The 23,322-nt window shown below is 38.1% G+C and overlaps 1 protein-coding gene and 1 pseudogene across 1 annotated transcript in view; both read left to right on the plus strand.

Moving 5' to 3' along the window:
* The window catches only part of LOC139039823 (large ribosomal subunit protein uL15m-like), a 67,798-nt gene extending 52,148 nt beyond the window's left edge, over positions 1–15,650 (plus strand). The window contains exons 2-5 of the mRNA XM_070480913.1: positions 9,633–9,791; positions 10,391–10,556; positions 13,078–13,201; positions 13,701–15,650. Of these exons, the coding sequence (XP_070337014.1) occupies positions 9,633–9,791; positions 10,391–10,556; positions 13,078–13,201; positions 13,701–14,038 (787 nt within the window). The 3' untranslated portion in view covers positions 14,039–15,650. The remainder of the gene's footprint in view (positions 1–9,632; positions 9,792–10,390; positions 10,557–13,077; positions 13,202–13,700) is intronic.
* Positions 1,230–6,216, plus strand: LOC139039822 (ligand-dependent nuclear receptor corepressor-like protein pseudogene; annotated as a pseudogene).
* Positions 15,651–23,322: the final 7,672 nt, after the last annotated feature.

Genomic DNA, 23,322 nt, shown 5'->3' on the forward strand with positions numbered 1-23,322 from the left:
CTAGAGGGATTACGGGGTAAAGAAAAGTGGTGTTTTGTCTTTGTTTTTTTAAGATGAGCGATATTACAACATTTTTTATGATGAAGAGACCATCCAGCCTGAGGAGAGATTGATGATGCAGTAAAGAGAGGGGATACGGAAAACAACTAAACCCCTAACTAGGTGGCAGACGTAGGAGTCCAGATCGCAGCTGGAAAGACTGAACATTAACAGAGGAAAAGCCACTTCCTTCTCTTTACTATGATGCAGAAGATAAATGCAGTTGTAGGAAGGATTGTACATTTCGTGGTGGGATGTGGGAGAAATTCCCTATCTCGTGACTTTTTTCTGAAGTATAAAGGAAAATCATTGGCCAAGAGAGAACATACAAAATAGTCATCGCGGAGAGTGAAAAAGTAAGTTTTCTAAAACCCTGGAAAAGGATGACCGGCTTAAGGTTTGTGATCATGAATTTAAAGAAAGCTTGTCAGCCTGAAAGCCAGTTCTTTGTGGCCAGGAAAGAGGGCAATAATGAAAAGTGTTCTAGAGAGAGCAAATACAGTAATTGTTGTAGCTTCTTATTTACCCTAAATGATCACTTAAAGTGTATAAGTACATTATAATCTATAACAATGTTAAAGAAAATATATAGCTAACAGAAGTTGGCAAGTAGAAGGAGCAAAGAAGTGTGAGAGGTTAGGTGTGTAAGTATCATCTCGCACAGAGTGAGGAGCTAATGTATAATTTTGACAGTTGAAAATCCAAAAAACAGATGTTTGAAGTACTTACCTTATTTAAATTATACGGTTTATCATAAAATAACTAAAATACTAAGAGGAAATAGTTTAAATTTAATCTAAATCCTCACCTGTCATAAGATAAGTGAATCCACAATGTCAAAAATTGATAAAACAATTAGTGATTGAGATCCTTTAATTTATAAATATGGAGGCAGTCCCCGGAAGAAATAAAAAAAAAAAGTGAAAAGTAATTACCTGTGGAGAACTTTTGTTCCTCATTATTATTTTGTATGACTTGATTTTTTTCATAACAAATGTATGCGTTAGTATACTTTAATAAAATTAAAACAGAAACTATTTAGCTGTGAATGAAGGCCTTGAAGTCAGGGCCAAGCTTTGATACAACTGGGTAGGTTTTGTCGAGGTGACATTTATTTCCAGCCCCTTCCCGTGCCCTCTGATTGGCTCTCTCGGAATTGGTTTTCTCCCAGTATCAAAGGGATTCACTGCCCTCCTGCCCCTGGCTTCCTCCCGCCTTCACTGAGGAAAAGCACATCTCTGGTTGTTTTCTGCTCCTCAACTTTGATCATTACAAAATGAGTCTATTCTTGGTCTCATTCTTAAAATGATTTGTTTTTGGCGCTCCGGGGCTCGCGCCCCTGCCTCGTGCCTGCGCCGCTCGTATGTAAATGAGGGCGCGTGACGCGGGACGCGGATGGACAAGGGAAGAGAGAGAGTGGCCGCTGCCCTCGCCGCCCGGTGCCGGAGCCCTCGGTGCGCGGCGGAGAGGAGAGGATGCCGGCGGGAACTCGACTCTTGGCGCCACCGTCTCATGCACTGTGTAGGTTTTGAGAGTATTTTAGAAGGGCTTTATGGACCACGGCTACGAAGAGACCTGAGTTTATTTGAAGGATTGTCTACCATCTCTTGATTCTTCACAGTCAACACCAACAGAGGAACTGTCATCTCAGGCCAGTCCAACACTGAAAGACTGAATGCCAAGCAGAAAATTACCTAAATGCACTCTTTCGAAAGAAAGACCTTCCTCAGAACTGTGATCCTAACATTCCCCTAGTTGCTCAGGAATTAATGAAAAAGATGATACGTCAGTTTGCAATTGAGTATATTTCAAAAAGTGGTAAAATTCAAGAGAATAGAAATGGTTCAATTGGACCAAGTCTAATATGTAAAAGTATTCAAATGAATCAAGCAGAAAACTCCCTTCAGGAAGAACAGGAAGGCCCCTTAGACCTCACTGTGAATCGAATGCAAGAACAAAATACTCAGCAAGGGGATGGAGTGTTAGATCTCTCTACAAAGAAAACCAGCATAAAATCTGAAGAGTCATCCATATGCGATCCTTCTGAAAATTCAATGGCTGGGAGACTACAGAGAAACAGAGAGGACTATGTGGAAAGAAGTGCTGAGTTTGCAGATGGTTTGCTCTCAAAAGCTTTGAAAGACATTCAGTCTGGAGCACTGGACAGAAATAAAGCAGGCATACCTCAAAAAACTTTACTTCTCCACTTAGAAGCCTTACCAGCAGGGAAGCCTGCATCTTTTAAAAACAAAACTCGAGATTTCAATGATAGTTACTCATATAAAGACAGTGAAGAAACTTGTGCAGTGCTGCAAAAAGTAGCCCTGTGGGCAAGAGCTCAAGCAGAGCGCACAGAAAAAAGTAAACTCAATCTACTTGAAACCTCAGGATTAAAATTCCCAACAGCTTCCAGTTACCTCCATCAGTTAACTCTACAGAAGATGGTTGCTCAATTTAAAGAAAAAAATGAAAGCCTACAATATGAAACTTCACATCCTACTGTACAGTTAAAAATTCCTCAACTACGAGTAAGTTCTGTTTCAAAACCACAACCTGATGGTCCTGGTCTGCTGGATGTTATGTATCAAGTTTCCAAAACCTCTCCAGTCCTAGAAGGATCAGCTCTCCAAAAACTGAAAAATATACTCCCTAAACAGAAGAAAATAGAATGTTCTGGGCCCGTAACTCACTCAAGTGTTGACTCTTACTTTCTACACGGGGACTTCTCTCCTTTGTGTCTTAATTCTAAAAATGGAACAGTTGATGGAACCTCTGAAAATACTGAAGATGGAGTGGATCGAAAAGATAATAAGCAGCCCAGGAAAAACCGTGGCCGTTATCGGCAGTATGATCATGAAATAATGGAAGAGGCTATTGCAATGGTAATGAGTGGAAAAATGAGTGCTTCCAAAGCACAAGGAATTTATGGGGTACCTCACGGCACTTTAGAATACAAGGTAAAAGAAAGATCTGGAACACTGAAGACTCCTCCTCCGAAGAAACTCCGAGTACCAGACACTGGGTTATATAGTATGACAGATTCAGGGACTGGCAGCTGCAAAAACAGCAGCAAGCCTGTGTAGATTACTTGTTAGGAAAGTGTTTGTACGTGTGTGTTTGTGTGTGTGTGTGTGCACAGGTGTGTGTTTGTGTGTCTGTATACACACACGTGGGAATTACAGATGCTCACTCTGACAGGAGACATGAAATTTTGCAGTTCAAAAACCACTTACATGCCTTTTGAAAAAAAGTTTTATTCAGGGTTTTCACTGTGGACAGAATTATATAGTTGCTTACTTAATTCTGATAGTTTGTATTTAATCCTTGTATAAATAGGTGAAAAAGATTCAGGTTTTCTTTAGTAGTCAATAGCATAAAGCGTTGTGGGAAAACAAGTAATTGTCAAGTGAAACATTTTTATAGGTGAAAGACCACCCCAGCCATTCAGTTAAACCATCTTATAATGGAAATATGCTATTAATAGTTTTTAAACATTTTTACCTAACATACTTACAGTTACTGTAAGTACGTCAAACAACCAATCAGAGTTTAAATACGCAGCTATCTCCATACTAAGAAAAATTAATATATACAGTATTAGGACACTACAGTGCATTCTATGAATATAGAATATGAATATGAAATGCACTCAAGTGCATCCACCAGGAATAGACAAGAAAACCTTAAATGATATGTATAATGAAATTTAATATTTATCATTTAATAGTTGTTTTAGCAGGAAGTTGGGGTTTATAAGGTATACACTTTTTGAAAAAAACTGACACATTGTTAACCCCAGGAGCTATAAAATCCTTTAACATAAGATGGAATACTAAGAACAAAAAGTAATTTAAATTTAATTATTAAAATAATTTAATTTTGTTTTTCATTTGAAAAATAAGCTCATGCGTAAGATTAGAAAAGAAAGTTGCAATGCAACTTAGAGCATGTTTATAATGTGCACAGACAAAGCTTGAGAATGATCATTTTGGTTTAAATGTGCTGGTTAGTTGATGTTATGACTACTTTAAATTTTAAGGATTGTGATAGACTCCTACTATTGAAAAACCTCAGTGTAACTATAGTATATTTGCTGCTGTGACATTTCAAAACATTTTCAGTTTATCAAAATGAATTACAGATTTCATTTTGGTGGGCGATACATTATCATTTTGCTAATAACCAAATTTGCAGTTTGTTCAGGGTCTTAAATGGATTTACAAATATTTAACACTGAAGCTGTTTTGAACTTTCAGTAATGTAAACTCTACTAATTGGGCAGTTAGAAGCTGGGCAGTGCATTTTAACTTTTACTAGCCTCATAAAAGAGACCAGTAATTTTTATATAGCAGTTTTAAAATGTGGTTCAGAGTATCCATGTTGGATTTATGGAGTATGCCGTTTTAGTGGTAAAATGTTATAAAGCATGTGCCTCCATATAAAGATTGGGGATTTGCTTCATATGTTCACACTTCTCCGAGTGCCCCTTTGCTCTGTTAAAAGTCAGGTTCTGATCATTTTTCTAAGCCAGTTTTCCTAAGTCCAAAAGGAATACTTAAAGCTGAATTTAAAAAATAAGTGCACCTTGTCAAATACTTGTGTTTTTACACTTGTGTTTGTGTGTATCTAATAATCACATATACATGTAATACTAAAGAGATTTTCAGCTATTACATTGAAAAACTGCTTACATATGTATAAGGAAACTGAAGAGAGGAAAATACACAACCAAGTAGATATTTGGTCTCTTCGATCCATACTGAACCCTCTTCAGCAATTAATGTTACCTGCATGCTAGGGTATGAATCCTCTCGCTCTTTTTTATTCCCCCAAGAAAGTATACATAATAGATTGCAAAACAGCAGATGTCAGGGTCATCTTTCTTTTTAAAGAATTAAGCCATATTTTGTGAGGGCCAGAACTTGGATGATTTAATATATTTCCCCTCCCCGCCCCCCGCGCCCCCAGTGAAAAGCAAAGTTAATGTTTCAACACAATTTTATTGACCTCTTTATACAGAATTTTACTTGCAAAAATTTGGGGGCTTGAAGGCATTACATAATATTTATATTGTATTGAGCTTTTTTATTCCTCACACTATATTTACATTAATAAATTGATTGAGAAGTTTATAGTAAAGGGATACTTACAGAACACTTTTATATCAGTTAAAAGATGACCTGACCAAAAACTTGACAGGATTCATAAAATCAGGGATCATTTTGCTATTGACTTCACAGTGCTCAGTAGTTTTATAGGTAATATTATAGTTAATTTGCAGCGTTTTAGTACTTGTATTATTTATTTTTGGTCAGAAATAGTAAAGTAAATATTTTTTGATAGTTTGTAGGTAATGATGAACTCCTAACTTTTAAAAGAAACAAAATGTTTCTAGTTATTGAGTTCCCTTTTGATTATACAAACTTGGAAAGGCAGGGAAATTTATGGGTTCCTCTTCCCCCCCAGTGATTCCATTAAGATATTCTCTATGTTAAACTTTCAAAGTACTTTATAAATTTAGTTACCAGTTATTACTTATTAATTATTTTCTGAAAAATCCAGTTTCAGCAGACTTTTAATGAAGGTGAAAGCAACCATTATGTGCTTTGTACTTATTTGAATGTTCCTCAAGTATTTTATATTTTAAAAAAAGAAAAAAAAAGAAGGCAAAGGAAAAACAGTGCCTCTGTTTTTAGAAAACTCCTGCTCAGTAAAGTTGTTTAAACCATTTCTGGTAGCTAATGATAATTTTATATTGTATACTAACTTTAGTGAGACTGATTTTTTTAGTTGTTTACAGTACAAATACTTGTATTTGTTTTTTAATGGCAGTATTTCCATTGTCGCAGTAATTTAGTAAAACTCTGGCTGCCTTGATTTTGACAGATTTTGTTAATATAAACTGATTGTTAGGCAATTAGTTATATTTATGCATAAATCAATTGCTCTATAATTCATGAATTATTTATTACAGTATTTTCTAATGAATTCATGTATCTGTCTTGTGTTGTGAATGTACTGTAATTCTCTTCCTACTTTGTGTTGTTATATATCTAAATCTGATTGTATGAATTTTAATTGTTCAGTTAACGTGTTTCTAGGTTGTAATTTGTAGTAAAGCTCTTCAATGCTTTTGCACTTAAATTTAAAAAAAAATAAATAAATAAAAAATAAAAATGATTTGGTTTTGGCTCATGGTAAAGATCAGTAATAATCTAATAACTGAAATTCCCTTCCTCCTCCTGTTCCCATCCCTGCCAAATATTATTTAATGTGTGATCTCATTTAGGGAGATTAGATGGGAGAGTTTTATATGCATGTTTTTGTTTTTTAATCTCAGAAACAGAGGGTTAAATTGATCAGATGCTTCACTTCACGGTGTATTAGTATTATGGTTCATACCAAGTACCTCATGTGATAAATTTATCCCCTTTTATTTTCATCCCCCTCTCTCATTCTCTACCCACCTTGAGAATTTTAACTCTAAATAATGAGCTCAAAAGAATTCATCTCTGTTGGCAGACTGTTAAGGCACTGGGATAGGTAGGGGAAAATTATTTGGGAGTGTGTGAGAAAGAGGCCTTCCCAAGGAACTTCAAATTACACCATCTTTACAGGGCTTGTTTTATTCTTTTTACATAATGATTCAGTAGTCACTATCAACTGGGACTGGAATTAGGATGGACTTTAAATCTCTCGTTGAGATGTTTTCTTATGGCAAGGTCTCATTAACATCATTTAAACAGAGTGTAGCACAACACCCCCAGCAGGTGGGTGCTTAATAAGTATTATCATGCAATGACAATGATGCTGTAAAACTATAGGCTTCAGGTAAGGGTTGATGACTTATTCACCACACACCTTAACCTACATTCTTAAAACACAGATGAAACTCATTAAATTATTTTGACAGTTTTATATGCTTCATCAACATGTTGGATATGGGATAAACAAACGGCCTACAGTTAACTACAAACAATTATTTCCACTATTATTAACGGATGTTCACCAATAACATTATATAACCTACACAACAAAGAGCATCTACTTGCAAGAAATGCAGCACATTGTTTTTTATTTCCTGTATCTCATCTATTCAATACACATTTTTTCCATGAGAAACATTATTGGTGTTAACACTCATCCGAAAGTTCATTACTTAATGCAAACGATTTTCTAGGTAGAGAAAAAAATTGTATATATTTCTGTAGATTAGGGCACGTTTTGCAACATATTTTGTAATTTTCCTCTCAGAAGTATGAAAATTCTAAAGAAAAGATTATGAAATATATTGAAGTAAAACCTCTTAAAGGCAGGAACTAGCTTTTTTTTTTTTCAGTATTTTGTACTTCTAAATAGAGTCTGGACTTTATCTTCACATTGTTTGATAGAACTCATATATCTGTATTTTTCTTGAATTTGCATTAGTAGGTCCACAAGAGACGTACTTTTTTTTTTTAACTTTTATAAAATACTCCATTTGGGAAAGTCTGTCCTACTAGATTTCAAACAACGTGGGAGCAAGATCTTGTTTGACTTCATCCACGTATATTTTTCAGTAACAAGTTTCAGTGTCTTGCTCATAAATATTGCTTAAATAAAGCATGAATGCAAATTTTTCTTTCTGTAGTATTTTATACTTGTTTTAAAATAAGTTGAAAAGGGTTTAATTAAACATAGAAGTAGCTCCCCTCCAAAAATTTCTCTCCTTCACTATTTGTGATCACTAAGAGGAACCAGAAAGAACAACTCCCCAGCGAGACAAGTGAAATATAAAAAGAGTAAGAGAAAGAAAAAGAAAGGAACCTTGTCTTCTATACCACATTCACTTAAGACAAAAATAGGGAAGCTATTTTTTAGCTTGAAAATAATGTTATGTATTCTATGCTACAGATATTCAATTTTATATCCTAGGAAACACTACTGTTCTACTAGGAGGCAGTGTAAGTGTGAGTCCTGGCTCTGCCGCTTGTTGTGAGACCTTGGTTAAGCTACCCGACCTTGCCAACCCTTACCGTCCGGGTCCGTAAAAGGTAGTAGCATCTACCTCCACAAGCGATTGATCGAATAAGGCTGACAACACAGCGATGACACGTGCCAAGCGCTCCTATGGCACCTGTCATCAGGAGCAGCAGCTCAGTGAAGTTCGTTATCTCAGCGACTCGGTGGGTCGGTGCAGTACACGTAGAAGCACACTGATGGGAATGCGTAGGTTGAATTTCATTACACAGGTTAGTATTAGCCAGGCATTTTACTAGCTGGACTCTGAGTATTGTTTAATCTCACTGTGTTTAATTAGCCAAATTCAAAATTAGTAATTCTGCGCTCAGGTTATCTCATTCTCCACGGCGCGGTCAGAGAAGACACTGCCTCTTGAGGATCGCAGACTGCAGCGTTTGCAGTGCGCGTTTGCCGTGGCGGAAGAGAACACCGGACGTTCAAGCCCGGGCTCAAGCCACGATCTCTCAAACCATGAAGACATCTGCAGCGAATTTACCAAAAAAAAAAAAAGGCAGAGCAACACCGACATGTCAATCTTCTAAAGCTTGCGAGGCCGCTGCCGGAGTCCAGGGCGCTGGCGCGCTCGCGGCATTGCGACAGGGGCGGGGCCGCGGCCGTAAAGCAGCGTCCCAGACCACGTGGGTCCAGGGCTCGGGACCTGCTCCGGACCCTGCCCCGGGTTAGCCTGGCCAACTGAAAGCCGAATCCGGGCTCCAGGAAACTGGTAAGTGGCTGGTGGCGTTGCGGGCAAGCGCTGGCGCACGGGGCGATGGAAGCGGCCCTGCACTGCCCGCGCTTTCCGGGGACTGCTTATTCCAGAGGGTATTGGGATGGAGGTAGGGTTTCTGAGTCCCTGTTCTCCTTAACTGCAGAGGAAAATCTTCTCGCGTGGTCTCAACTCGTAATACGGTTTATGCTTAAAAGCATAACTATTCTAGGGCGTAGGAGCGAAGTCGCACTGCAAAATGATTGTCCCGTTCAAAATTGGAATTAAAATGAAGGACTTTTCCAGTATAGCTTCATGGGAAAGAGTTGAATTGATTTATTCCGTTAGATGTCTCTTCAAATCACTAAATACAGCCAGAAAAGCTGTTAGGTGACGTACTGTAATTTTGAAAATCAGTCCGTTGCCTTCGTGAAGTGACAGGAAGTAAATTAAGAAAAATGTTTTCTTTATTAAAAATTAATCTTTAAATAAAATAATATATGGGTAGCAATGACATATTTACAATTCCAAAATAAAATTTCTGAACTATCATGTAAGCTTTGTTTGTTGTGGATGTTTGACTCTAGGTTTTTTTCCGTTCCAGCCTGTTGTAGAATCCTTATCCCCATCCCATCCTTGGAAGTTTGCCTTTGAAACACAGCTTGCACTTTGGTTGCAAGAATTAGGTACATCTTCAGAGGCAAAGATGCTGATTTAGAGTGTTTGGACGCTAGAGCAGCTAGGACAGTGCTTGGCACAAGGTAGTGTTAGCTAGTACTGGTTGGTTGGATGAATAAATAGTGTAACAAAAAATATACAGCGAAAAGATGAGATACAGTTTATAAAAAGGCATCTGTAGATCATAAAACTTTTTTCTTTCCTTTAGGAAAGACGACCGAGGGGGCGGAGAAGAGGTAGAAGATGTGGCAGAGGCGACAGATAAAGGAGAACGACAGAGAGGAACCCGGCCCCGACTGGGCTTTGAGGGAGGCCAGACTCCATTTTACATACGAATCCCAAAATACGGGTTTAATGAAGGACATAGGTAGGTTGTTCTGCTTTTTAAAGTAGAAAGCCCTGTTTTTCGCTGAGAATCATCTAAAAAATAGCTTGGTAGAAATTGATAGTCACTTTGAAGCAAACTTTTGCCCCTGTTCCTCTGAAGTATCTTTAGTCGTGCCATTAGTTTGGAATAGTAGGGAAAAAAGCCCAGACATTGAGCCTGCAAAATGGAGATAATGATGCCTGCTCTCCTGGTTGTTTAGAGGCTTAGCAATAATATATATAAAAACCTGGCTCATTGTGATTACCCAATAAATGACAACTACCATGGTTACTTTGAGTTCCATTAATGCATAATTCAGATAGTGGGTTAAATTTTCCCCAAATTTGTTTGTTGATTTGTGTAAATGAGTGAAGTAAAATGCTTAAGAGGCAAATTATTTTTAGCAAAATAAAGGAAATACTGGTTTTGTTTCATTACCAAAAATCAAGCAGTATAACGTTTCTGTTGTAGTCAGGAGGGTCTTATTTTGTTACCATCTAAATTGTTGGAGGAAAATAGAGAACAAAACTTTTAAGTTGATTTGGAGAACTTAGAGGAAGAGAGTTGAGTTTTCCAACTGTTACTCTCTTGTTTTGTAGCTTCAGACGCCAGTATCAGCCTTTGAGTCTCAACAGGCTGCAGTATCTTATTGATTTGGGTCGAGTTGATCCTACTCAGCCTATTGACTTAACCCAGCTTGTCAATGGGAGAGGTGTGACCATCCAGCCATATAAAAGGGATTATGGTGTCCAGCTGGTAGAGGAGGTAAGTCTGGATTAGTATTTTTGGAGTTAGATAGGAGGCTATTTCTGATTTTCATATAATCTATACTCTGCCTCCTTTGTTTTTATCCCTTTTGAATTGTTACAACCATTACATAGTGGTGATTGTGTTTATACTCAGTTGTGGTTTTAGAAAGCCAGCATGATCACGATACTCAGTTGTGGTTTTAGAAAGCCAGCATGATGACGTCGAGGGGCCTCTGTTCCCATGGTCCGGGAATGCTCTTCTCCCGTGTGTCCGTTCAGCTTGTTCCCTCCCTCCCTTTGGTTCTCTGTTCAGATCTGATAATATCAGAAAGGTCTTTTTTGATTTTCTTTTATAAAGGAACACTCAGCCCCCACCCGCTTCCCCCACAGTCGTACTCTGTCTGCATTACTCTGCCCGAAGTATTTTTTCTTTGAATATATGAACACCTGACATTTATTACTAAGTAATGCATTTATTTTTCATTGTCTTCCTCAGTGTGATGTAAGTTCTTTGAGAGCAGGTACTGTGATTCATTCCTATGTTTGCAATACTGGAAATATTGGCTCATGATAATAACTCAGTATTTATGGAAGAAAGGGATCAAATCCAATTCTAATCGCAGTAAAGGACTTTTCTATTTATAGAAATTGGCCAGGAATTTCATAAGCAAATAAACGTGTTGTTAATTAACTACTCCTCCTTCTTGTTGTCAGTAATGTAACTGTGTGAGTAACTTAGTGTCCACTAGAGGGAGGCATATGTTTACGGAAAAACCTTTTAGATTCCTTTGAAAAAGTAAACCTTACGGATAAAGGATTTTCAAATAAGATGATTTGAAGATAGATTACCAAATATGCGATTAAGTCTCAGTATCCTACTCTGGGTGTATAAGGGAATGCACATGTAAATTGACATGGAAAAATCCGTGACCTCTTCAGCTGTTAAACTGCACATCCCAGCAACTCACAGGTATGTGTCTATTAAACTAACAAAAATAATCCTGAAAACGACACCAGGGCAGTGGTTGTGTAAGTACAGTTCCACATCGTTTACAGCTCTGTAAATTGATTTCAGATTTGTAGTAAATAGTGGATAATAAGACTTTCTGATTCTTCAGCATAAAATTACCAATTTGGAAAGATATGTTTTCAAGGAAAAACAAAATAAACCTAACTGATAGAAAGACATTCCTAAAAATGCTTTTATAATACTTAAAATACTGAAACTAACCCCAATGTCCAAGGATGGGGAGTGGTCAAGCAATCTATGGAATAGTAATTAAAAATCACAAATTATAGGGGCTGGCCCTGTGGCCTAGTGGTTAAGTTTGGCGCCCTCCCCTTCTGTGGCCTGGGTTCAGTTCCTGGGTACAGACCCACACCACTCGTCGACGGCCATGCTCTGGCAGCAACCCGCAGACAAAATAGAGAAAGACTGGCAACAGATGTTAGCTCAGGGTGAATCTTCCTCAGCAGAAAAAAAAAAAATCACAAATAATATGGCAAGACCTTACTTTATTGAGTCAAACGTACCATAATTATTAAAATGCAGGTCGGTATCATAGATGGAAAAAGTGTATCTTAGAATTGATGGAATATTTTTTAAATATATTAAAGGTTCATAATTAATAAAAGGAACTTGATTGGGAGCCAGCTTGTTTCAACCACACCAAAATAGGAAAAAATTCTTATCACTACAAAAAGAATGGTAATGATGCCATCTTTTTATTTTTGTCAGAATCTGTTTTGAAATTAAAATATAGCACATCCTAACTAAAGTGATCAAAAGTAGAACTTAAAAAAGTTCAGGACTACATTTTTCAGTGTTGACCATGGTAGGGAAAGGTAAAGTTATTTTCTGTCAGTTTAGAGGCTGTAATAAAGTCAATAACGAATGCAAAGTGAATTTCTGTTGTCCTTTGCTCCCTTTTTTCCTAGAGGGGGTGACCCCTCCAAAGCTCAGATATTTTATTCTTTCGCTGATTCTAGCCCACTCGTCCCCCTCTTTAACCTTCTCTTGGCCTCTTGCTTATTAAGGGATAGGAAGAGAAGTCATGATCTGTATCCTACAGCATAATGTTGTGGTTAAGAACACATACTGTGGCTGGACTGTCTGGGTTAGAATCCTAGCTTTGTGATTTTGGGCAAGTTATTTAACCTATCTGTGCTTCAGTTTCCCCATCTGTGAAGTTGGTTTAGCAATAATTCTGTCATAGGGTTGTTAGGAGGGTTAAACAGCCAACTATTACCGAAGTACTGGGAATGGGTGCTTATATTGGTGTCTACGAAATACATCAAGTGAAAATATAGTCATCTCTGCTCACAGGGAAGGAAAATGGGTAAAAGAAGGGGGCCTAGAAAATGTAAAAGAATTTGATGTTATTTGATAGGACCTCAAAGCAGAAGTCTTTGAAGTAGAATTGCTGTTACATTGTGGGCATTTTGGAGGAGAAAACACAGTGTAAAAAGGAAGCTTGCCATAGTTAATTTACTTTTAGCCAAGCTAGCTACTCACAGACTATTTTGACGTGTTACAGGGTGCTGATACCTTTAAGGCGAAAGTTACTATTGAAGTACAGTTGGCTTCGGAACTAGCCATTGCTGCAATCGAAGAGAGTGGTGGTGTCGTTACTACAGCCTTCTGTGATCCCAGAAGTCTGGGTAAGCTTGCTCTGCAGTCATTTTCTTCTCTCCCTCTTTGTCTCATGCTGGCTGCATGTGAGGATTGTAAAAGTCCTCATGGCTGTTTGACTTGCCCTTTCGACACCTCTGTTTTCTGTTTCAGGATTTCTTATTAGTGCTGTGGCTTGTGGGGCTCTGTCCTCTGATAGACCTCAGCCAGTAGGTCATAAAAAGGTTTTGTTTTTGTTTTTGAACACAGGGCTTAAATACAATGTTACCTATGTCTAGAAACTCACTAATGGTTGGTAACCCAGGAGTAACTCTGACTTTCAAGATACAAACTTTTGAAAATTAAGCATTTCCATTTGTTTACTTAAAACAAGCTTATTTAATTAAAAAAGTTCTTGGAATTAAGTTCTCATCTTGGTCATATTTAAAAATTAATGATTATAAAATACCGTTATTAAAAGAAAATCATCATGTAAATAAAATAGTCAACATTTGCATTTCTCTTTTTTTAAATTAAAAATTGTTTTAGAAATTCTCTGCAAACCTGTTCCATTCTTTCTGCGTGGACAACCCATTCCAAAACGAATGCTTCCACCTGAAGCACTGGTGCCGTATTATACTGATGCAAAGAATCGTGGTGACCTGGCGGATCCGGCCAAATTTCCTGAAGGAAGACTTGAACTCGCCCAGAAGTATGGTTATATTTTACCTGACGTTACTAAAGATGAACTCTTCAAAGTGCTTACTACTCGAAAGGACCCAAGGCAGATTTTCTTTGGTCTTGCTCCTGGACGGGTGGTGAATATGGCAGATAAGAAAATCCTGAAACCTACAGAGGAGAATGTCCTCAAGTATTACAGCTCATGAATTCCCTTCCAAGAAAGCAGAGTTGGAAAAGAGGACTGGAAAAGGAGGCAATGCGATAAAACAAAGAATTGGTGCGGTCACTGTGTTTGAGTGATGTCTACAACCTGGCTCTCAATAATACTTTCATCTTGGTCATTGTCTTATTTATTATCATAGTCATTATCAAGGAAACTCTGCCTAGCAATGGCTTAAACAAATTAGAGTTTTTTTCTTATTTTTTATCACCTAAGAAGAATTGGTAGTGATGGTAATAGCCATAGCAGTTCAATAATCTTGCAGTTTCTGTATCTGCAATTCTCAGGGCCTCTCCCCAAGACCCTAAGATGATCACCATGGCTTCAGTAAGAATAACCTTAAAGGGCAGGAAGCAGCGGGGAGAATGGTTCAAGCTATAGCTGCCCTGTTCATAAGGAAGCAAAAGTTTTCTCATGCCCACCCCTTGCAGACTTTCATATACATCTTATTATCCATAGCTGTGTCATTTGATTCCCTCTAAGGGCAATGAGGCTGACGCACTGAGACTTAACTATGCCTGCCTCTACAGTTGGTAGATGGGAGAGGCAGAACATCCTTGGAGATGGAAATTGATTAGCCAACCACTAAGGACTGCCAAAGTCATCAAAAAAGTTACTCATTCAGTATATATTTGTTGAATGTCAAGTATTCTAGGTTCTATTTAAATAACATAATATACATATATTTTATAGGGTACTTGATATTTACAAAATATATTTTTATAAATATAAAATAATTAAAAATACTTTAGAAAAGGTGCACTACTTCAAAAAAAGATCATAATAGAAGTTTTCAATGTACATTTTTTAAAATGTGCTTTCAAAAACTGTACCTAGGCATTCTGGAAAATGTAATGAAAACAGGTATTGCAGTTTGAATGGTACTACGCTAGAAAACAAAAGTAGATAGTTGCAGCAAAAACTTGTAGATATAAAGATGTTTCTGTGAGAACATAAAGGGCTGATGTACCCATAATGCACATGACAGAGGGTTTCACAATGTGCTGCCAGGCACCGTAGCTTTTAGATACTCGTCGATCCGTTGCTGCTGCTGTTAAGTTGGTTTTTCTTACTAATGCAATAGGATAGACTTAGGGTAGATGATGATAACACATTGTGTCCTGTGAGAAAATATTGGGCCGTGGAAAAGAGAAAATTAAAAGGGATGATTTAATTTTGAAGTTACATATATGATCCTGAAAGAGAGAAACAATAGGAATAGTATTATCTTATAATAGCACAACTATTTATTTGGTAATTTAAGACAACTGTTTAATATTATCTTTATTATGTTCAAGATTATCATTATTATGTTTAAGATATTATTATTATGTTTTTAAGACATAATTTTCACTCTGATCTCATTAGTAACAATATAACAAAAGTTGAGGCAAATTCATTTTTGTTTTCAATCTGAAAAAAGTCACTTTTGGAAGTTTCAAGAATGGAAAAAGTGCTATAAATGTGTTTCATTAAATTGTTCTTTTAAAAACGTATTTTGAAAGTCTACAACAATGTATGAACACACCATTTTACTATTAATTTCTTCTCCTGTACATATCCGTGAGACCAGAATAAAAATGGACTATTTTCCTGGCTAGATATGCATTTATTTCATAAGGGAGCTCCTAATTGCGAAAATACTTGGGTGAAACCATCATCTCCATTCTGTGGATCCATTCCCAACGTCAGATGGAGAGACGAATGTGACTGGATTTCACCTGTTCAGCTTGTAACCCCAACCTTTGTCTCCACTTGGAATAAAGTTGTGTACTTTGGCCATCAAAAGGAACTTCCCATTCACCATCTGGCCCTTCAGCAGTCCCCTAAGCACTAAAAATAAAAGTAAGACTAAACGGGTGAAATTAATTTTAATGATTTGTTTTAGTTAAGCCAATATTTCCAAGTATTGTCATTTCAATATGTACGTAGTGTACACTTAGTAATGAGATATTTGATCTTCTTTTTTTGTACTAAGTTTTCAAAATCCGGCTTTTACAGCATATCTCAATTCAGACTATCTGCATTTCAAGTGTTCAATAGCCAAATGTGGCTAATGGCTACTGTGTTGGACAGTCCAACTCCAGAGTATCTGGGATTTAGCTACTCTGTTTCCAGTTGACTAAAGCAGCACATCTACCATGACAATCAAGTTCGGTGGTGGGTTAAAATAGTTCTATATAAATTGATGTGCATAATGAAGATGCATGCCTAATTAAAATACAAAACCACCTCCCCTTGGAGAGAAATCAAGCAGGTACCATAAGCCAAAACATAGACCACACATCAGAAAATATTTAGATAATCATCACAAATCTGCTTTTAATTTTGAAATATTTGAAACATAACCATCCAATATTAGAAGACTAACAGAAAATATTTGAAGTAATCCAATAGTACAAAATAGAGGCAATAAAAGTTATGAGTATTTAATAAATGTTGTGTTTAATAACATGGACAGTATAGCCATGAAGTATCTTTAAGTAAAAAGAGTTAGAAGGCACTGTGTCTGATATTACTTCATTTTGGTAAAATAAAAATATTTATCATTATTTGAACAAATACATAGTAAAAAAGATTGAAAATCTATCGATCAAACTCTTTAAAATGTAATATATAGACGTCTGGTTTATGGAAATTTTGTATCTTTTCCACATGCTTATCTATGTTTTCTAAAGGCACCATTTTTTGTTCATAACAAAAAATAAAATAAGGCATGGCACTGTGCATGAGTAGCTAATCTGAAAAACCTTCCACTGTAAACGCCTGGATATGCAAGACAAATTATATCAAGCATTCTTGTACCTGCAAAATTGAGGTCATATAAAGGAAAGCACAATGCCTCGTTTTCCACAAAGAAGAAGGAGTTCAGAACAAGCTCAATGAGCATCCAGTGCTGAGGCTGGTGTACCGCTTCCCTAAGTTGATGGGTATGTGAGGATGGGTGGGGAGCTTCTCTAGAACCCAGAGGATTGGGTTTTACTATCCCTACAGGAAGAGGAACTCTGTACTGGGACCCTGAAGGATCCGTGTTTCACAATGAAACCCCTACAGTAAAACTAACCCTCAATGAAAAACTTGGCTGAAATATAAACCCACAAACACAGGGAGTTGACAGACAAGTCTTTGTTTTTTTCTTGGACTCCAGCTGGGATTCCTCTAAGAATTTGTCACTAAATGTGTGCCATCCAGTTGGTGTGGCTTCAGTGTCCACCACAACTGTACCTAGGAAAAGTCTAGCCGAAAAATAAATATGAAAGTATATTCTAAATTAATTGCATTTCCGTAGCAAGAGAAACTCTACACCCAGGCTACACAACAGTTTCAAGATAAAGCATTATGAAGTTTTAGCTTCTAGTATAAATATAAATTTACAAATCCTATATTGGGGTTTCTATTGTTAGCTAACAAATTCTTACAAAACTACTGGCTGAAAACCACCTTTCCATATACTTATGGGTTCTGTGGGTTTAGAATTCAGGAAAAGCATAGGAGGAAGGTTCTACATGTTGCACGGTGTCTGGGGCACAGGCTCGTGAAGACTTGACAGGTCAGGGTGACTCCGTGGCTGGTGGCTGGAATCAATCAGAGGAGTCTTCACATGTCTGTGAGTTGATTTTGGCTGTAGTCTGGGTCCTCAGTGAGGGTTCACAGGAGCACCAGCATTTGGCCTCTCCACGTGACTTGGGATTTCCACTGCATGGTGGCCCCAAGGTTCCAAAAGCAAGTGTCTTTGCAAACAAGTCAGAATCAACATTGCCTTTTATGACATAGCTTCAGGAGTCCTGCAGCATCACATCTGCTATATTCTATTTGTTAAAAGTGAGTTACTTATATCAGCTGAGATTTGAAGGAAGGGGACACGGAAACTGCCCTCAATGAGAAGAGTGTTAAAGGATTTATGGACATATTTTAAAAACACCACAGTCTGCATTTGGGCTACAAATTATTTAAATTCCTCTCACTTGCAAAACATACTTACCTTCTCCCAAGACCCCTCAAAAATTTTATTTCATTACAGCATTTGGGTCCGGTTCAAGGCCCAGGATCTCATAATCTAAATCAGATCCAGGCCAGATTAAGTTCTTCAGATACAGTTACCCTTGATATGAAGACCTGTGAAGCAAAGAGGTAAGTTTTCTGCCCCCTCTAGCCACACCCCTCTTCCAAACATACACATCTATGGGGATACAGGCATTGGATAACTGCTACTGATATACCCACTTAAAAAGATGGCAAAAAAAAAAAAAATTGTTCTGTAACAGTGATACAGTGTCGGATACATATGCTGTGTATCCACAGCAATTCTGAGGTACACCCAGCTGCATGCTGGCAGTTCTCTGATGTAGGCTCAGCCCTACTCTCTGGAGGGGTTTTTTTCTTGCTTTTGTTTTGCTTTCCCCATGGTGCTTGGCTTTGACTTCTGGTTTCTTGGTTCTGTACTCTGACAAGCTGCACAGTATTTCCATAGATAAAGCATGACAAATTATGAGCTAAAGATGCCAAGTTATAAGGCCCATTATGAAAAAACCTAACATGATTGAATGTAATTAATATCAACTGAAAGTAGGTTTAGAATGCTAAGAATTTATAAAAGTGTTATGATAAATTGCAAAAAGCATATTTTCAATGATTAAGACACAATCTTAAAATCTGAAAAATAAGATACCACGAAGGGGTAGGTATAAAAAGGTAGAATTTTATAAACAAAAGTTTTATTAAAATTTGAAACACCTTACACGGGTAAAATAACAGTTTAGATACAACTGAAGATAGAATTAGTTAACCAGAAGAAAGGACTAAAGGGAATGCAGATTAGAGTGAAAAACAAATATGTAAGGTTTAATGAGCTTGTGGGATAAAACTATATGGTCTAACATATCTAATGGAATGTCTTTGAGGAAAGGAAAGAGGCAATATATGATGTGAAAATGATTGAAAATATTCCAGACTTATCTTAAATCGTTAGATCCCAGAAGTATAATTACCCCCCAAAAGGATAAATAACAATAAATCTATACCTAGAAATATTCTAAAGGAAATTTCAGAGTCAGATCTTACAAGCAGCCTGGGGAAAAAAGACAGGATAACTACAAAAAACAGTAAGCTTGACGTTAAAGTTGACATCAATAAAATGTCGAAAGATAATATTATATATTCATGGTGCTCAGAAAAATTAACTATCATTCTAGAATTCCAAGCCCAGGTAAACTACCGTTAAGAGTAGGCATGAAATAGACATTTTCTAGAGAAACCACGAGGCAGGAGGTGTCTACCACTTATAGACATTCATAAAAGAACTTACAAAGGGTGTCATTTAGGAGGAGGGAAGTCTCCACACTAGGAAGGAATAGGATACTAGATCCAATGGGGATCGAAGAATCTGTTAGATACATGGGTAAGTCCAATTAAGGTTTACCCAAGTTCTGGAGATATAAAAAATTATGGAAAAGAAAATTGTGTAAGACAGGAGGCAGTGGAGTAACTGGAAGTAACAGATAATAAGCATCTTGTATATCTTGGGAGGAGACTAATCATAACTCACTTTCGACATTCTTAAATGAATTACGGTTATTAAAATTGTTGAAATATCACAAAAGTCAGAGAGAGAAGATAAAACTCTGTTTCAGGAATATAGAAGAGAGGGGACTTTGAAAATTCTCTCATGACAAAAGCACTTAGAATATTGCAAACATCATTGTAAAGGTATACTGAAATGCTCATGATTGAAAGTGTAACACCTCGGCTCCAAAAACAAAAAGTGAATGGACAGCTGGAGTGGAAAGTGAGAGCTGACACAGCCGCTGTGCCAGGAGGCACGTCTGTATAGTGGTGACCGAAGGCTTGGCTGATAGTCGTCCACAAGACAACGTGTAAGTTCTACACTAGGGCTGAAAGGGAGCACCGATGCTTCAGCCGTGCTTGTGGCAACTGTTGATAGTGGTGATCAAAGGGCTTGAGTGCTAATGGTCACATAGGATGTGGGAATTTGAGAAACAGATTTGAGCATGAAGCCTGGACTTTCAAAGGATCTCTGCTCTCCGTGTAAATGTGGACCAAAAGAAAATGCCCACCTTCAATAGGAAATGAAAAGAAATATTGTCTGCTTCAGTTCTGGCTGTGGAAAGGGTAGAAAAAAAATGTTCCCCTAACATTTTATGACCACATGCTTCCATTCACATGGATTTTTGTGCTAATATTTGTATTGCTTTACTTATGAGGTCTGGGAACTCAGACGACACAGGATTTCTGAGATAAAGTCGCACCAAATGGAAACTTTCAATCTAAAATAACAAAATACAAGAGGAAGCAAGCTATCATGATGTCAGCCGCAGACAGAAACAAATCGCATCATTAATCTGTCAAGAAGAGCAGAATCGAATTATTGGGCGGAGACTATGTGGTGTAGACTGGCTAGCTGTTCTCTCAGTGTGTTTCATCTTCCTCTCGGATTCAGAGATGGAGTCATTACATTTCCAAGTTTCCCTTATGGTTGGCTATGGCCGTATGACCAAGTTCTGGCCTACGGAATGTGTCACTTTCAGGCCTACTTGATGTAAACTTCCAAAATACAATCCTCCATTCTCAACCTTGCAGAATGGAGAGAACAGTATGGGTTTGGAGGAGGAGGATCCAAGATGTATACTCAAATAGGCACAAGGAAGACCACTCAGCCCCAAATACCTGTTGATCTGATTTCTGTTTGCAAGGAATATGTGGCACAGAGACTGATTGCGTTTTTGCAGCAACAGCTAGCACTAAACAAATCAATAAACTATAAAATATGTGTAAGTGATTAAACAGATAAAAGAAGGAATTGAAAATAAGAAAAAGAAAAACTCTTTCAGTAAGGACCAGGCAGATTTGGAAAAGAACCAAAGTGAATACCTATAAACTATATGCATCATCTTGTATATCTTGGGAGGAGACTAATCATAACTAGCTTTAGACATGAATTACAGTTATTAAAATTGTTAAAATATCACGAAAGTAAGAGAGAAAGAAGATAAAACCCTGTTTCAGGAATCATATGAAAGCCTGGGGGAGGGTGTGGTCTTTACTCCCAGGGATCATCATCTGTATTATTGATCCTTCAGCCAGTTGCAGCTATGTGACAGTGAGGTCCAGAGATGGTCCTCTGCTTCAAGCAAATTTGGAAATATTCCCTTTAGCGGCTGCCACTCTGATCCTAGATTAATCCATAAAAGCTATGATCTTAAGCATTTTCCATCAAGCTAATGAAGCTCAGCCATCAGGGTCCCTACACTTGCTTGCACTCCTTAAGGGCCTTGGGATAAAATCTAGCAGTTTGTTCACCTGGTCAGAGATATTTTTGTAATGTTGAAATAGTTTTAAATGCAATTGACTCCTGTCTCCAACTCTCAACTTTCCCTACATCCCACATTCTCTCGTATCAGAAGGCTTGAGAACGACAAAGCTGACTTAGGGTATGACTAAATTTGGCTGAATGGCACTGATTTTTGAGGTTTGCAGTCACATCTGTATTGTTATTTAGAACAGATGTAGCAAGATGACCACTCTCCACTGTGCTGATTCATCCTGCACCGTTGTGACACAACAGTGTCACAAAATACGTCAGGTGCAGCTCATGTCCTTTTTTTCATTGGGGTAAAGGCTTCTACCACAGTTCCTCATGCTGTTGACTATTTCGATATTTTACAATAGTTTACATTTTCTTTGGGAATTTGGCTATTATGTGGAATATGTTGACTACAGAGCAACTTGAGTTTTTCTTTATCATTTAAATGTAATAAGATGCTCATTATACAGCTGTTCAAGCCTTGTAAGGTGAGTACAGCAAGGTTTTGAAAACTAAAACATATTTTTGCTGAATTAGAGGAGAAACCCATTCACAAATGAGATGCAAAATATGTATTTAAAAAGCTAATAAAGTTTGAATCCTCTATCTTAACTGAAATGGCATTTGGAAGAGTTTCAATGAACCCTGTTAGAAGTGGCAGATTCCTGGTTGGGTGTAGGAAGTTGCTGTGGATGGGTGGCACGGAGGCTCCAATATTTCACATCCCTCGGTTTCTGTGCCCTTCGCCATGTGACTTGCAGCGTCTGCCAACTCAGCCCTTCGAAACAGGCCTAGACTTGTGAGCTGCTTTGGTCAACAGAGTGGGCAAATGTGCCAGTGTGCCAGTTCTGACCCTAGGCCTTCAGAAGCTGTGTGTGCCTGTGGAGTTGATTTCCCCTCTGTCGTGATCATGAGAACACGTCTGTGTAGCCTGTTGGGGGATCAGGAACCATGTGGAGGAGCGATGCCTCACTCCCCCTAGAGGACATTCCAGACCAGCCAGCACCCAGCTGACAAGCCAGCTGAATGCGGACACCTGAGTGAGCCCAACAGAGCTCAGCAGAGCCCGTCCGAGACCAGCGCAAGCAGCCAGCTACCCCCGAGACTGTGCAGAAATGGTCAGTAACAGGTTTTTTGTTCTACCCAAGTTATGTTTTGAAGTGGGTTTATTATGCTCGTTATTGTGACAACAGATGCCTGACATAGAGGGATGCATTCTTTGTTTTTGTTTTTATTAATGAAAGAAAGAAGAGGAAAAACAGCTAAGAATTAGGGAAATATGGGAAATGTAATAAAATGAGCCCTAAACTTCATAGACATTATTCAAATACTGTAGTGGGCTGCACGGTGGTCCCCAAAAGATATGTCCACATCCTAACCCCTGAAATTGGTGACTGTTACCTTATTTGGAAAAAGGGCCTTTGCAGCTGTAGTTAAATTACGGATTTGAGATGAGATCATCCTGTAGGATCCAGGTGGGCCCTCAATCCAGTGACAGCTGTTCTTATAAGACACACACAAGAGAAGACAGACATAGAAGAGGGGGCGACGTGAAGACAGAGACACATTGGAGGGATGTGGCCACCAGCTGAGGAAGCTTCAGCCACCAGAAGCCACAGGGGCGTGAAGTGGATGCTCCCCGCAGTCTCTGCAGGGAACGCGGCCCTGCCGACAACTGGATCTGAGAATCTTGCCTCCAGAGCTGGAGGAGAGGACGTTTATGGTTTTTTTAGGCACCAAGTTTGTGGCAACTTGTTACAGTGACCCTAGGAAATTAATGCAGGTACCCAGAAGTAATTTGTAGTCAAAACATTTTAGATTCTGACCAAGCCGCTGCCTCAGAAACCACACGAGCCTCTTATTGTCTGTGATGGTCTCTAGGGAATGAGCTGGTCAGAGTCAGGAAGGAGGGGCTCGAGACCTTCCCATCTGTTCACCAGCAGCGATGC

Source organism: Equus asinus, chromosome 12, assembly GCF_041296235.1.
Source record: "Equus asinus isolate D_3611 breed Donkey chromosome 12, EquAss-T2T_v2, whole genome shotgun sequence".
NCBI lineage: Eukaryota > Metazoa > Chordata > Mammalia > Perissodactyla > Equidae > Equus > Equus asinus.